Source organism: Mesoplodon bidens (genome assembly GCF_964165515.1).
Source record: "Mesoplodon bidens genome assembly, chromosome: 13".
NCBI lineage: Eukaryota > Metazoa > Chordata > Mammalia > Artiodactyla > Ziphiidae > Mesoplodon > Mesoplodon bidens.
In genome coordinates this window covers 21,928,084-21,944,077 of record NC_138169.1, presented here as the reverse complement: position 1 = coordinate 21,944,077, position 15,994 = coordinate 21,928,084, and the positions used below count along the sequence as shown (strand labels likewise).

The following is a 15,994-nucleotide window of genomic DNA, read 5'->3' as shown; positions in this document are numbered from 1 at the left end:
TCTAGGACTTAGAGGTTACAAGGACTTTGTCATGTACCATTTGGGTTAAACATAGGTCAGGTACATTTTTTGTATAAATCATCTCTAAGGGCTACCAGAAAATAATGGTGACAGATTTCTGTTAATTTGGCATTATCCTCTTCCCTCTCCGCCTTACCCTTTTACAGGGGTAAAAGATTTTGAGATCCCTCCAGCCTTCAGACAACTAATTTAATGAAATAGCAATTTGGATTTTTTTTATTCCTCATAATGTACTCCGAGAGTCTAAAGATAAAAGATTATGTATATAAGTGTAGTAGTTTTGCCTAACAGTTTGCTTTGTTTCCTTTCTCTTTGTCATTTATAGGTACACGGTTTAGATCCGAACACATGGAAAACTGTTGAAATTGTCCACATAGATATTGCAGATCGAAGTCAAGTTGAACCAGCAGTAAGTATGATGTACAACTCGATGACGTTTTAACCTGTTGCCTTTTACATCTAAAAATTGTTTTATTTTTTTTCTGGTATGACCTACCTTTCTACACTGAAATAAGCCTGGAACTTAGGTCTGGGTCCAAAAAGAGAGCAGAGCAGCAAAAGCGATCAGAGAATAAGAGAGAATGTGATTTGTTTTTTCGTGCAGATTTCACCTTTGCACAAGTGATCCCTCTGAGGAATCCCAGTATACCCAGGATATACATATGAGTTTGTTTTCATTGGGGGGCGGGAATAATATTATTTTACAAAAGAATTTTCTCTTGAGCGTCTTTAAATACTATGGCTCCCTTATATGTTTAAAGTCTGATTAAGAAAGCAAAAATTTAATTTACATACAAATTTTCAGTAATTCAGGGCTAAAGTTGTCATTTGTGGGAAATGGTTGATGGTAGAATATCCCAGTCTGACAGTTGTGTAGCTTTCTCTTTTGAGTCTTACTAGATGTAATTATTTGTACTCTAGACTTTTGACTTAAAAAAATTTTTTTTTCCCAAAAAGTGAGGACCCTTACTCCTCACCCCAACCCCAGCAATTAAGACCCTTGTTATTACTTTGCCCCAGTTTATAAATGTTAACTTAGTTCTTATAGTGTGTGGGGTACAGTTGTGGATTTTTTATGTGCTAAAATAACCAGTGGCCCTCTTCCTGCTAGTCTAGAGAACTAAAGCTTTGCAGTAAGAGTGGCACCCCTTGCTTTGTCATGGCAAAGCATGGCACATTCAGTTAGGATCCCTTTCCATTTCAATTTTGTGCTTATTCCCTGAACTTGAGCAGTGTTGTAAGCTGAACAGAAATAACCCAGATAATAAATGTCTGGTTTTGCCATTGAAATGGAAATGTAAGCTTTCAAAAACAAAGGTTCGACCTTTTTTCAGAAATCACTGGGGTTGGGACTGCCAGCAGTGACCCTCTGCTAGGCCAGGTCCTGTTCTGTTTAGGGCCCCCTCCCCGATAAGAAGTGTGAGCACTGGTAAGGGACTCTTGTCATAGAAATTCTTAAATTTTAGTCATGCTGTGATTTGAAGTTATTTCAGTTTTAGTGATATTTCCACCTCTGAAGTTATATTGGACTTTTTTATCCTTAGAAATGAATGTACTGTTTTAAAAACAATATTCAGGTGTCTGTTTGGCCCCTTTATCTCTCTTGGTATCTCTTCCAGCCATGAGTTTGTGTATGTTAAAGAGTGGTGATAGGGTGAAAGATCACTGGGAGTGGGGTCACTAATGGCTAGGTCAGGGTAGCTCAGATGCCTGGAGCAGCAGTGCTGCCCACCGGGATTGGGTGAAGGCACTTGGATCGTATTGCGGGTGTTTGACTAAGTTGTGCTGGCCAAGCAAAACGGTCCAGTCTTGTGGCTCAGAGGTTTGCATTCCACCTTGTTCTCCAGCAGAGCACAAGGCACCTTTGATTTTGCTGGGGGCACAAGAGTAGTTCTTTGTTCCTGTCCTCAGGCTAAAATGGGCTCCCAAACAATGTTTGCAGGCAACAGTGCAAGGGGAAAGAACAGTTCAGGCCGATTGTGCAAGAGCCCTGGAGGCCCTCATTCCCTTCCTTCCACCCCAGCCTCACCTCCAGAGAGGAGGGAAGGCACTGCTGGCCCGGGATGCATGATAGCAGCATTGCCACAGGGGCTCTGGCTGGAAGGCACCACAGTGCAGAGGCTCAGCAGGTGGCTCTCTTTTTGGAAGGATGTGTGGGTGGGATAGATAGTGAGAGAGAATGGATTGGGCCCAGATGAGAGGGGTCTGCATTGTTGAGTCCATGGCGCTGTCACTGAGAACATACACTCTGAAACTAGATGGGCTTCAGATTCAAATTCTGAGGTCTTGCTGCCTGCTGGCTATTTAGTTACTTAACCTCTCTCCCTGTTTTATCTTGTGAAAAATGGGGCTAATTATCTCACAGGATTAAATTTGAGCACTTAGAGCAGTGCCTGCTTTAATAAATGTTTGCGGTTATTGTCATTATTCTTAGCAGGAGTTCTGAGAATCTGTACACCAAGCATTGTTTGGGGAGTGAATAAGTGTTCACATATGTATGTGTGGTTTTGTTTTTCACCGTTCATAGCTCCTGTTTTCCAAGTTACACTTTAAAGATTAGTTAGTTTATTTTAAAGTTTACTGAATTCACAGTACCTTTTTTTATTGTAATAAAATACACATTAAATTTACCACTTCAAACATTTTAAATGTGCAACTCAGTGGCGTTTAATACATTCAGTGTTGTACAACCATCACCACCATCTAGTTCTAGAACATTCTCACCTCCCCAAAAGGACATCCTGTACCCATCACTCCTCACTGCTCCCTCCCCCCAACCTTTGGCTACCACTAAGTGTTTTCTGCCCCTATGGTTTTACCTGTTTGGGATATTTTATATAGATGGAATCATAGCAATATCTGGCATTCTGTTTGTGGCTTCTTTTACTTTGGTATAATGTTTTCAAGGTTCATCCACCTTGTAGCATGTGTCATTTTGTCATTCTTTTTTATGCATGAAGAATAGTCCAGTGTATGAATACCACGTTCTGTTTATGCATTATTCTGTTGGTGGACATTTGGGTTGTTTCCACCTTTTGGCGATTGTAAATAGGGCTACTGTGAACATGTGTGGCACAGTAGCTTTTTGTTTGTGTGTTTTCTCAGTTGTGGAAACTACAAGTACAAATGATATCATGTAGGGATTCTCAAAACCTTTTGGCATTAAAAGAAAGAAAGAACGAACCTTGACATACATATTTTCTACTATAAAAGGGGGGAGGGGAACTCTGTGTGGTGGGAGGTGAGGGTGCCCTTGGATGTTTGGGGCTTGGGGTGAGGGGCAGGGCACTGGGCTGCCTGGGGGCATGTGAAGGCTGAGCAGTGGGCGGAGCAGGGGGAGTCCCGGGGCTCGGGCTCTGCCTCTGCCTTCTGCACAGCCTCCTCCGCCCCCTCTGCTGGCACAGACGGTTGCCCCACACTCTCCCTTCAGATTCCCCCCCCCATCTGCTTGGCCTCCACTAGTTAACGTTTGCATTAGGATTAGCTTCTATTGCAAACACCTGGACCACCTGGCTATCCTTACTTCTTGCCAGATCCAGTTTGGTTTTCTGTTGAATTAATTTGTTCCTTTGATTCTGCACTTTTATGTTCCTTGGAAATTATAGCCCACGGTGTCAAAGGAAGCTTTAAGAACGCACTTGCGTTTCTGAAATGGCCATGTTGTCATAGCAGTCAACTCATATCGTGGGGCGCAGTCTGTGCTGCTGGCATAGCCCCTGGTAGCTCCTCAAGATGGTACAGTACCCTCAAGAGGCTTACACTCTGGGTGAGACAAACCCCGTACAGTGAAATAGTTAACAAATGGTGGAGGTGTATGCTTGGTCCAGAGCGCATCAGGATTTCAGAGAAAAGAAGTGATCTGTGAGGACAGAGGTGTGAAAAGACTGAGGAAGAGTCATAATATGAGGACGAGTAGCGTTTTGATGGGTCTCTCTCACTACAGTTTTCCCTCTTACCCACATTGCTCTGATGTATTGTACGTTTGTTTTTCTCTCTCCCTTCTAAATAGAAATTGAACCCCAGAGGGAAGAATCTTTTTGCTGTTAACCCTTGCCTCTCCAGCTCCTAGAACAGTGCCTGGGCTGTAATAGGTACTCAGTGAATGCATGTTGAATGAATGAGTGAATTGCAGGCAAGCAGAATAGAAGCAGAGGTACAGGTGCGTTATCCAACACTGAGGGAGAGGTTGGAATAATAGAGTTGAAGGGAACCTTAGCTACCTAGGCCTCAGTGCTTTCAAACTGTGCTTTTCAGAACCCTAAGTTTCTTGGAAACCACTCTGGTTGTTAGGACGAGTGCCTAGAGCATGGGGCTGGGAAGTTCCCTCTGCCCCTCTCCCAGCACAGTTCTGCGTGTCTTACACTAGTCTTCACCATACGATTTACTTTGAACACAGTTCTGCAGCTACACATAGTTTGGTTTCAGGGCTAAACAGGGAAGTCCTATTGTACAAGTGAGGAAACTAAGGCCAGATAAACTGCGTTTTTCTCAAGGTCGTTGAGCTGATGCCTGAAGTGGAAATTCTAACTCAGTCCAGTATTCTTTCCACTGACTTGACTCCTTCTGAGCAGAGGCCCTGTCTGCTTTGTCCCTTTTCAAGCTGCCACTTGAGCACTGTCTTCCTCTCCTCAAGCTGGTCTGCCACTGGCCACGTCACACTGCTTGTTCTGGCCTCCCTTCTGGGAGCCTTCCTCTCTGTCCAAAGCCTGTGTGTCCTGCAGAATCTGCCTCCGGGGGATTTCACTTTTGTTGGCATCAGTCTTCCCCTCTGCTGAGTTTCAGCTCTTGTTCATTTCTTTGCTGTGCCTTGTTCTGTGTTCAGGAACCCATCCCCTCTTCACAGAGTGGTGACTTGTGAATAGGTGTCAAATGAACCTGATGAGCTTGAGGGCAATGAAGAAACTAACCTGTAACACCTGGGTTGGCCGGGGGTGAGGAATCAGGCACTCACATACATTCCCTGTGGGCGTGGAAGTCGCACAACCTCTGTTGCAGAATTGCAAATGCACGCGCCTTTTGCCCCAGCAAAATTCCACTTCTAGGAATTGGTCCTACTCAATGTGAAGTACCAAATGTATAAGCATAAGATTTTTATAAGGAAACAGTCTGAAGTCTTAAATGTTTCTCCATCGATGGGGAACTGATGAAAAACGTGGTTCCACCGGTATGGTGGAGTTCAGTGTAGTCACCAGAAGGGAGTGAGTCTTTTGTACTGATAGGGTATCCTTTCCAAGACAATGTGGAGGGAAAAAGATAATATCTATATGCATGTATTTGCTTGCTTACGTATAGAGGTCAAGAAATGTGTATAAGATGGTGGGGACAGTGATTCTTCAGCAAACGGGAGCAGCTAGATTAGATGGCAGGGGGATGGGGTAGACGAGTCAGGGTCTGGCAGAGACATGCCCAGTGGACTGGGTGGGGGGATGTCCTCACTCAGTGTTCAGTTTTCTGTTGCTACATGACAGATCACCACAAATTGAGTTGCCGTGTAATGTAACCTAATCAAAGAAATGACAGCCCATCACCTTTGCCATAGTCTCTTGGTTAGAAGTCACAGCTTCCACCTGTTCTCAGGGGAGGAGATCACACAAGATTGTTACTCACTGGGGGAAAAGGGTCATCTTAGGATACGTCTGCCATACCAGTGGCCAATTTTTAGTACCTAAAGCTTGCTCTTTAAGGATTAAGTGATACTAGAATTGGGAGCTTGGTTAACTGCATGGGCCAACGAGGTGGATTTTCAGTAGGGAGACCTGAAGGTGTAGTCACCTCTCCATGCTCAGCCTGGCACCTTAACTCCTGGAGGTTTTAGTCTCAGTCTGACTTAATTCCTTGGTTTTTATTTTGTTTTTAATGAACTCTGTTTTTACTTGAATGAGCTAAATTTTCTTAAAACGTCTTAAATGGTTGAATTTCTGTCCTGCATATTACTTGCTTTAAAAGAAGTAAAAACAGTCGGTTAGTAATTTTGAGAGGATAAGTAGTCAACTCTCCCAAATCAGGACAAATGTGAAATGGTTGGGAGTTAAGAAACCAGGAAGTTGCAAGTGAAGCTTGAATCTTTTTACTCCACCTGGTGGGGGGTTTCTGTCACTGCAGCTGGATTTAATACAAATACAGCCCTGAACGTTATTCTAGTTGAGAGTAACTGTTGACTGCTTTTAACGTTTAACTCTCTCTGCTGGGTTGCTCTCCTTATAGACTTGCTGGGTTTTGGTCATGCTTATGCACTGTACTTCACCATGCATAGAAGGGATGTGATTAGACCCACAGTGTAACTGAATACTTGGGTGGATGCTTTGACATATTTACATAATAGAAGGATGACATTGTCAAAATAACTCTAGGAACAAGGAGTTGTAAAAACTGTCAGTGTGATGCAGAGTCACAGAGTAATTTGCTACAGAAATCATATATACATTTAAATTTATGGGTTATTTGGTTTTTTCCTTGATGACTTATGGGAAGTCTGCATAGGACTGTTACTATAGCCACCATTCTCTGGTATTTTCTAGAAGATAACAGCACTGCCTAATGAAACAAGCTGAGCAGTCTGAGATTTCTGCTTAAATGTCCCCACCCAATTTCTTTTGGCTACCATGCAAAACAGATTTCTTGTTTTAGTGGAAAGAGGCATTGGAGTGAAGTATTAAGATGTTATATCCTTTTAGAGGGAAGGGTCCTTCTGCTTGTAATTGCAACAGCCACTGAGCACATCACGTTCCATCAGAACACACCCCCTGCCCCCACATCTCCTCCATCCCCTCAGCTTCTTGCCCCTCCCTCATTTCAAATATAACCCAGATATCACTCTTGAAAAGCCTTCCTCAGTAAATTGGGTGCCCCTTGGGGGCCTGGACTGTACTGATCATCTCTGTATTTCTAGGACCTAACAAGATGCTCAGCGCCTGACATGCAGAGAGCTCTTCAGTAAAGGTTTGATCAGTCAAAGAGAATTTGCAGATTTCTTCCTCTGTGGTGTGAAAAAAAAAGCAGGGCAATGGGGAGACAGTTTGGAGGAAATGAAGTTTTTATTGTTCAAATATTAAATGGACAAATGCTACTTTAGCTCATTCTTTACTAATTCTGGATCATGAAGTATATGTGACGTGCCTTCAGTTCTAAAAACTGTGTCCTTTCTGAATGAGCAGATGCCTTTCTGTCAGATTAAAAAGTGTTTCAGTTAGATCAGATTGTAAGGAGGAGTCAAGGTGTCCAGCGTAAAACACCAGAATACAAGTTTTAAAGTATTTTTAATTTCTAAAGTCGTTGTTGATACATAACCACAATAAAAAGTTGAGAATTCTTTAAATGTCCTGATGAAATGCACATGTATATCTTCAACTCATTTCCAAAATATACACAAATGAGTCAGTTGACATCTGCTTCTGCTTTTTTTTAAGGTATGAATTTGAATCTGGCCCCTTTTAATCATCTCCAGCACTTTGTCTAAGTAGCTTTCCATGATTTGTATACAAAAGTCACTTCCCAGGAGAGGAAGAGTCTTTAAAGTGTAAGCCGAAGTGTACACATGATTAACATCAGAGAGACCTTCGTTTTTGGAAGTAATTTGAAAGAAAATGAGCACAATTTAAAAAAAAGAAAAGAAAAGAAAAAGAAATTGGAACCACATTTTAGGTATTTATGTGTAACCGGGAAAGGATTGTATCAGCCTTCCTCTGTAGTCTATGCTTCCTCTGAAGTACTGCTATGGGACTTTATTTTTATAATTTATATTTTTTTTCATGGAAATAAATGTTCAATTCAAATTTTTAAGGCTCGCAGGTCTAAAATTGATAAAGCTGAACATCTGCTTTTTAGATGTCAGTAATAAGCAAATATTAATGGCATAAAAGTTTGGGACATATAGTTGAAAAATATAGATCTTTGCCAAATTAAAATGCAGCAGGTTTAAAGAGAGAATAATTTTTTTCCCTTTTTCATCATCTTAGGGTGTATTAATTAAAGGTGAAAGATTTTTCCCAAATGAGGCATTTCAAAGCCAAGAGTTGCCCAGTTTTTTAACCTTAGTGTTGTTTCACTGAAGATGGTATTCCTAAAAGGAAGAGACACAAGCTAGAAACTCACATGCCATATTGTTTCTGGGTCACAGAAAGGATGTGCAAGGTGTGGTCTGATTGATCAGGTCCTTAGTGGAGACTCCTCAAAGAGCTCAGAGGGGCACTTTCATTGTGAGTGACCCAGGAAGCTTGTGCTCTTAAGATAAAGCTCAGATTTCATACATATCTCTTCATTCTTCTGTCCTTTTTAACCCCCCTCTGCCCCATTTGTTACTCTCAGGTCCTTATCCTTACATGCTCGTGAGTATAATTGCCTTGGTTGCCATGTCGTGTTTACCCCAAGTCCTTTTTTTTCCCTCCACATTTGTGATTGTCCACCCCGGGAAGTGGTGGGGAGGAAGTATCTCACACTCTGGACCCAGAGCTCTATGCCCTCAACCCTGATGCCTGCCCCCAGTAGCCAAACCTCCCTCCCTGGGCTGTGCTCCTTGGGTCGCCACTGTTGGACTCTAGACGGCTCTGTGCCATCTCCTTCCAGTAGAAAACTTCTCCTGAGCAGCTTTTTCAGCAGGAGCTCCTGGAGCAAAGTGTGGCTCCACTCACTAGTCCCGCTTCTTTCCTTGCTACCCCAAGGGACACAGGAACTCCCAGGTGAGAGGCCAGGGCTGCTCATAAAGTTCACTCCCTTGTGGGGCCTGGAACCCCTCTGCTCCATTCCAGCCTACGTAGTTTCCCCACTTGTTTGGGCTCCTTTGGAGAACACCCCCACCACGGCCACAAGGCCGTACATATATGGATCTCAGTTGTGGCTGGATCTGCCCACTGGTCCAGTTCTCTGAACGTTCTTTAGAGGTTACAAGCTTCTTTTTAGGGCCCCTGAGGCCCTCTGGGGAACGCTGTGGCTAAGTCCTAAGCTTGCCCCTCAGAACCTTAGCTAGGACTCTGGCCAAAACGCTTTCCTTTTAAGCAAGGTCTGCCAGTGGGCAGCTTGTTAGAGATGTAAATTCTCCTCCTCCCAGGTCAGAGCCTTCCAGGCCCTAGGCTGTCTCTGTCCAGCTCTTAAGGTGATTTCTGCTCACTCTTGGGAAGTGCTCTAGTACGCTGTTGCTGGGCAACATTGTAGAGGGGGGCACTCTCCTTCTAGGATTTTGGAAGCAGAAGGAATCTCAATTGGAGGCCATGGTCCCAAAACATTCACACCAGTCGCTAATTTTACTGTTTAGGAGTTTCAGCTCAGGGAAGTGCTGTAAGTTTTCCGCAAGCCACGTTACCAATGGACTCAAAAGCAGGGCTGCTGACTTATTTTTCTAGAACATCTCACTGTATGCTGTTCCTTCCTTTGCATTATGTTGATAAAGAGCATTCTCAATTTATTTAAAACAAGCAAGTGCTGGCTCTTCCATCCATCTTCTCTCGCCCCCGGAAATAGCAGCTTTCGTCGGTGGCCTTTGTTACCGCCATCCATAACTGCTAAACTCTGGCATATTTGGAAATTTGCATACATACAACAGAATAGAAGGATTGGAGACCCTAAGATGTCTTTTGGTGTGGGTACTTAACAGTGAGCACCACTCATATATTTTCATGTTCATTTAGCAAACATTTATTGGAACTTGCTATTTGCTCTGTGTTGGCGTGGTAAATATTTTTCCAGATAAAGTAATAATTGTATCTGTCTGAAGAGCCTACAAGATTCTTAATCAGTGAACATGTTAAAAGTGTTTCTAAGTGACTTGGAGTTCGTTCTTTCTGATTGTGTAGTCTGGTGGTGTCAAGTGCCCTCCACCAAAGAGCTTTTTTTCTCACAACTGTTAGAGACCAGTGCTGGGCTCCAGGGTGCCTGCGAAGTCCGGGTTCAAAGGCTGACTAGATGGTAGATTTGGAGTTTAGTACTTTACTAAATGAAGAGCCCCCACTGTTTAATTGCGTATCCAAAGGCAGTAATGGGATTGTTGGGCTCATCCAAGCCGCTTGTAGGAGTCCCGTGGTGATGGTGGTCTCCAGGAAAATGAATTGGCTTTTAAAGTTTGTGCTTTTTGCTTGTTCTTTCCAGCACTGACCATTTGTTCTCCGGTTATGATCCATTTGTTTGGCGAATGTGTTTTGGTGGGCCCATTTTAGTTGAGAGCAGAAGTATGCTAAGCTGTATCTGATTTCCTGAAATCTTGGTTGCCTTTGGAAATGAACATGTAAGCCTTGCCTTTTCCACCCATTTAGCTGTTTTCACTTTGAACACCATTCCATTATTTGAGTATTGAACAATCTGGCACTTTATTATTGTTTTAAACCATGAGTATGTATTGTTTTAAAGTTACAGCTCGTTTTAAACATACTTTTTTCCTAAATGTCAGCCATGGAAGGCTGATGAAACTTGGTTTAATTTATTTAGGCATGTAAGTTTTGGTCACACTTTTAAGCAGTGCTTGTTTCTTGTGCTCTAGGAAGGATTCGGGCATATCTTTTCTTTTGATCAGACATTCTGTGAGACAGTACCCAGATGTTACACATTTGAGTAGATAGTCTTGGCAACATATGCTTTATTGCACTGCCTTTAAAAAAAAACTTCATAATTTTAAAGAAATGTAAGAATCATAAAATATGCTTTCTAAATAATCTTTATAAGATTAAAATTTTTTCTCTTTAAAATCAGAAACATGATGAAATTCGGCTGGAAAAAGTTAAATATTTGATCAGACCATATGAAATTGTTAATATTTGTCAGCTTTTGAGCCACAAAAGTGACACTTCTGGGGTCAATCTAATAGACTTCGGAATTAACCATTGGTAGCTGATAACCCTAAATGGTCAGCGCTGACCGTCACTCCAGTTCATTCTTGCTCACAGCTTTCACAAAGCGCCTGCATCTTAGATGTTACTTTTGTTCCAGCTGTTGCCTCTCACTTCCTAAGAAGGGCTTTCTGCCTCCCAGAGCTGTGGCTGCCCCATTCTTCAGCCATGAAGAGAGCCTTTGTTTATTGGAAGTCTGTGGCCGGGCTCCAGCAAGTGCGAGGAGCCTGTGGTTGCCAGATGCTTCAGGTCTCCTTGGCATGAGCAGACACTCAACCCAGTAGAGTACCTCTCCCTTCTGCCACTAGAATGAACCTAGACACTCATTTCTATCTTGAAAGGGTGTAACTTATCCCTGGTATACGTGCAAGAGCTCCAAAAGCCCTTTATTAAAGTGTGTGCCTCATAAAGAGGTGAGAGCTGGGATCCAGCTTCTGACTTGTAGTAGTAGCCTCCTTGACCTCTGGAGAAAAAACAGAACAACTCAAGTACAAGTTCTGAGGTAGTGGTGGTTTTGCTTTTGCTTTTTCTTAAGAAACTTCACTCGTCAAAGGCTTATCTCATCTCCCTTCGCTGTGCTGTGAAGCAAATCATTGTCAAGATCCTTTTCGTAGTGAGTTACAGAGGTTTTTTTCTTTTCTCCATTCTCAAAGAAGATATAAATAAATGTAAGCATGGTTCTTATTAAAAAGAAATGTGAAAATGTTTCCCACTTTATTCTGCTGCCTTACATGGTCAAGTACTCTGGAACACTTAGATTTGCATCCAGCGGTGGATTTAGAGAATGTCCTGTGTATTTGAAGGCATAGTTGGATGGCAGTGCCCTCTTGTGGGAAAAGAGCACATTGCTTATTTCATGCTTGCTTAAATCTTAGCAAGAATTTAAAAATTTCTCTTGAAAACTCTGCGTGTACAAGCTTATGTTGCAGAAAATACTTTTTCCACTAGAACCTGTTATTGGTGTTTACTTCTAATCTCTTCCATGATTTCAAAGTAAAAAAAGCAGGGAGGGTGGTGGAGGTGGTCAGGTGTGAAGTAGTTCCTAGGGAGGAGAAATTGTCTGGTAAGAGTTAGAAAATGGTTTTTTTTTTTGAGCAGCTAACGGCAGATATTTTTAAAGAAATTAGCATAAACAGCTCCAAATCAAGTTTTTAAAGTCTATTCCTTATAAAAGCCCTTTTCAGCAGTGTAAAGCCCTCAAGGAGAGGTTCTCTAGACTGAATGGGAGTAAACATCCCTTAGGGTACTTGAGTCTTATCAAGTGATGAAGTGTAAATCACATCGCATTTTTGCAGTAAAGTTTAGTGGTGCCTGGGTGTCCACAGAGCAGCATCTGAGTCCCGGCTCTGCTCAGCCACCGTGAACTTGGGCAAGGAACTTCACTTCCTCACCCCCAGTGTTAGTAACTTTGTTCCAAGGTTGTGAGGGTTAACTAGGAGAAAGTGTGTGCCTGGAACATAAGTAAGTTTTCCTAAAATGGTAGCAAGAATGATGCTGCTTATCAGATTTTGCTCTTGCTGTAAAAAAAAAAAAAAAAAAAAGTTAAAAATTTTTTCTGCAATTATTTCCCATTTAGTGTTTGTTAAATTGGTGCTAATGGAATTAATGGGGTCCTGGGATTTAGATGCAGCTGTGCCTGAAGCCCAAATCATGAACCAAAATGGACATTTTACTGGAGAGGGCTCACCCTGTGAATTTTCAAAAGGACGTTCCCATTTTATAAGGAATTTGATGTAATATGTTCTGTGATCTGCTGTCATTTAAGGAAATAAATGCATTTATGTTCAGCAGAATTTTCCTAAACATATTGTTTATGTTTTAGGCATACGCGGTTTAATTTTAAAATATATATTTAACAATCATCTTAAAAAAAAAAAACTGACTTGTTGGTATGTTGAAACTTGTTTCATTGGTTTTAAGAGTTTAAAATGTCTTCATTTTAAAATGCTATACTATATAAACATATAATAATAAATATAATGTAACAGTAACAAATATATTGTATATTTGTGTATGAAACACAGGCTTATCCAAACCAGTAGCCTACTGACCCCTGAGAGGAGGGCTGGGGAGTACCCTCCAGCCCTGGGCTCTCCAGGAGCCCAGCCTCTGGAGCCCAACTATTTAGCTTCCCTGCCAGGTTGTAGGAGATGGAGTCTGTTACATCTGGCTTTTTGTTGTAACTTCTTTTCGTAACTGAAATTCTGAGTTTTTTTCTCTTTCTCTATCAATTTGCAACCTTCCAAAGGCTTTGGGGGTCTGCCTTCATAAACATGACAGTGTTGGCAGGCTCTGGCTGTGATTCGGACAAGATGAGAAGGAATGGAGGAGGCGATTACTCTAGCTGTGCTCTAGCCCAGCAGTGCTCTAGGCTGTGGCCACCTTTCAGCACAGACCTCTGCTGACAGCGTCTGTCCCCCTCCCCTGTCTGCCAAGCTCACCCACCCCAGGTCTCTGTGCAGCGTCTCTATGAGATTGAAAAGATTACAAGAAAGTGTTCTGTTTGGGTGTGTAGGTTTGACTGCATTTCTCAGTTCTCAGGGCAGTTGTTTAAAAATTCAGCTTTAAGGATTCATTGGTGGAAAGCCAGTAAGGATTAATGAGAGTGTTGAATTAGAGAATATTTTTTAATGCAGTTTTGTTCCTCTGAGGTACATTCAGTAACAGAAACTAGGCCAACAAGTTATTGACAATTAGTGGTCCTTTGGGAATCTGCTTTAATGAATAGATAAGAATGATTTGTAATTAGCATAATAATTATATGCAAATGAATGCTTCTGAATTGCTCTAAAACACTTCTGAACTGTTTAAACAGCCCTCCTGAGATCTTGTTACTCTATTAATTTGTGTAGCAAATCTTTTTTTCATAGATCATGCAAAGATAAACTTCAGTCTAGCCCCTGTCCGAATTATTATGAATTCCAAGGTGGTAGGACCTGAATTAATGAGATTTACTTATACTACATTAATGGTACTCTATGTGGGAACCTGAAAGGGTGAGGAGTCACTGGGGAGATGTGATTAAAAATAGGAAAGAAAACTGCTTATTTGAAAATAACTGTTGAAATGAGTTTCTTAAACAAGTTAGTAAATGTTTTCTCTTTACACCTCTGTTACTTGCAAAATTTAATGCAAACTTTTTTTTTTTTTTTTTTTTTTTAATGGGCTTCCCTTTTAGAGTCTGGCTTGAGTTTTCTCAGCTCCAGTTAGCTATGCACTGGGTCAGTGGTGATAGGATCTGGGAACTCCTTTTTTCTAAGTGCCACAGTACTGGAAAATACAGGGCAGTGCTAATAAATGATGTTGCTTGTTTATCTACATGTTTAATTCATCTCTTTCCCCCATCCTGGTCTTTACTTTTAGGATGTGATTAGAAGAAATGAGCTTTGCTAAGTTGAGCAGCAATACCTGTGCATTTTAAACTTAATGATTATCTTTGAGCTATTTGAATAGACACCTAATTAATCATCTTGTGCTAAAGGAAGGCATTTTACAGCAGGCTGCAGGATCCTAACATCTCTCTCAAGTTTTTGTTTACCCTGTAGGATTGTTTCTCTTTGGGGAGAGCAGGTGTCAAGGAGTTGCTAATGCATGTGGATTGGGCACTCTTCCTTTCCTTAGTTCACTGTAACCTCACCTGTGGTAATCCAGGCATGGTTTTTTTTTTTTTTTTTTTTTTTTTTTTTTTGCGGTATGTGGGCCTCTCACTGTTGTGGCCTCTCCCACTGCGGAGCACAGGCTCCGGACGCACAGGCCCAGCGGCCATGGCTCACGGGCCCAGCCGCTCCGCAGCATGTGGGATCTTCCCGGACCGGGGCACGAACCCGCGTCCCCTGCATCGGCAGGCGGACTCTCAATCACCACGCCACCAGGGAAGCCCCAGGCATGGTTTTTTAAGCAGTTTCTGGTATCTGGAGCTCATCTCGATTTTTCCACAAGCTGTTAAGAAGCTCTTACCAGCCTACCCCCATCACCTCCTCACTCCCCCATTTATAATCATGAGTTCAGTCTGGCTCGAGGACATTGGGTTGGCTCAGCACAGATTTTTTACTTGCATTTTGGGGGACAGCCACTATGCTAAAAGATTCATAAAACTAATATTCTTTGTCTTCAAAATGAATCTGGTTTCTGTTGAGAGTTTCTATTGAGAACTGTAGTGAGTAACAGATGTACACCCAAGAGGTAGCACAACTTTTGTATTCCAGTGACAGAAAACAGTTATTTATAAGAATTTAATTAATGTAATCTGTGGCTCTAGCATGGAGTCTCAGTAATCCATTTATTTACCATATTTTATTTTATTTGTTCTCCAAAGGGTGTCTTGACTTGCCTTTTTTACTTAAATAAGAGTTTTCAATTAAATAGAGCTGTATTAACACTTATCTGAATCTACCTTATGCTGATACCATTGTGTTTTTCTGTTGTTCAGGCGCTAGCACTGGTGGAGCAAGCAGTGTCTGGGGACATTACACCTAACTTGATAATGATGGTTTTACTAAACTCTTCCTTATCCTGGCCAGGCCTCTGGGCATTAATACAGACAATTAAAATTTGATCATAAAAATTTTTAAACACAGTGCACCTTAGCAATAAGATTTTTCTACTTTTAAACATGATTTTAAAACTCATTTTAAAAATACATTTCCTTGGCCTAGTGAATTTGCTTTCTTTTTTTTCCCAAGGATTACAGAAAGTGCATAGCAAATTCATCCTTCAGAATACCCAGGAGCTGAAGACTCAAGTAGGCTACAGCTGTCTTCACCCACAGTATTCTAAAAGAACTAATGAGATGAGAAGTCTGCAGCTGGTGGCAAGCACAATAAACCATGAGCCAAGGGCTTCTCTTCATCAGAGCCTCCCCTTTCCCCACGGGATCCCAAAGGAGACAGAATACTAACAAAGCCAGCAGGCTGTCTCATTCCACACTATTGCTCATTTGCAGCTATAATTGGTAGCGGAGGTTGCATTCTGTATGCTGAAACTGTCATACATGAAGGAATATATTTGTTCATTGTGATACGGATATAAATCGGCCGGTTTCCACATACAGAAAGACCAAACTAGCTACCCAACAATAAAATTGTAGCAAAAAAGATACTGTTCAAAAAATTAAATGTTTGTTATAGAGATACAAAACTGAGGTTGTTAAAACCACACCTGCT

General features: G+C 41.7%; 1 protein-coding gene across 2 annotated transcripts in view; it reads left to right on the top strand.

Annotated features, from left to right (window-relative positions):
- The window catches only part of PITPNB (phosphatidylinositol transfer protein beta), a 61,354-nt gene that overhangs the window by 20,266 nt on the left and 25,094 nt on the right, over nucleotides 1-15,994 (top strand). For both annotated transcript variants that reach the window (XM_081252177.1, XM_081252176.1), the window contains one exon: nucleotides 347-430. In XM_081252177.1, the coding sequence (XP_081108303.1) occupies nucleotides 347-430 (84 nt within the window). The remainder of the gene's footprint in view (nucleotides 1-346; nucleotides 431-15,994) is intronic.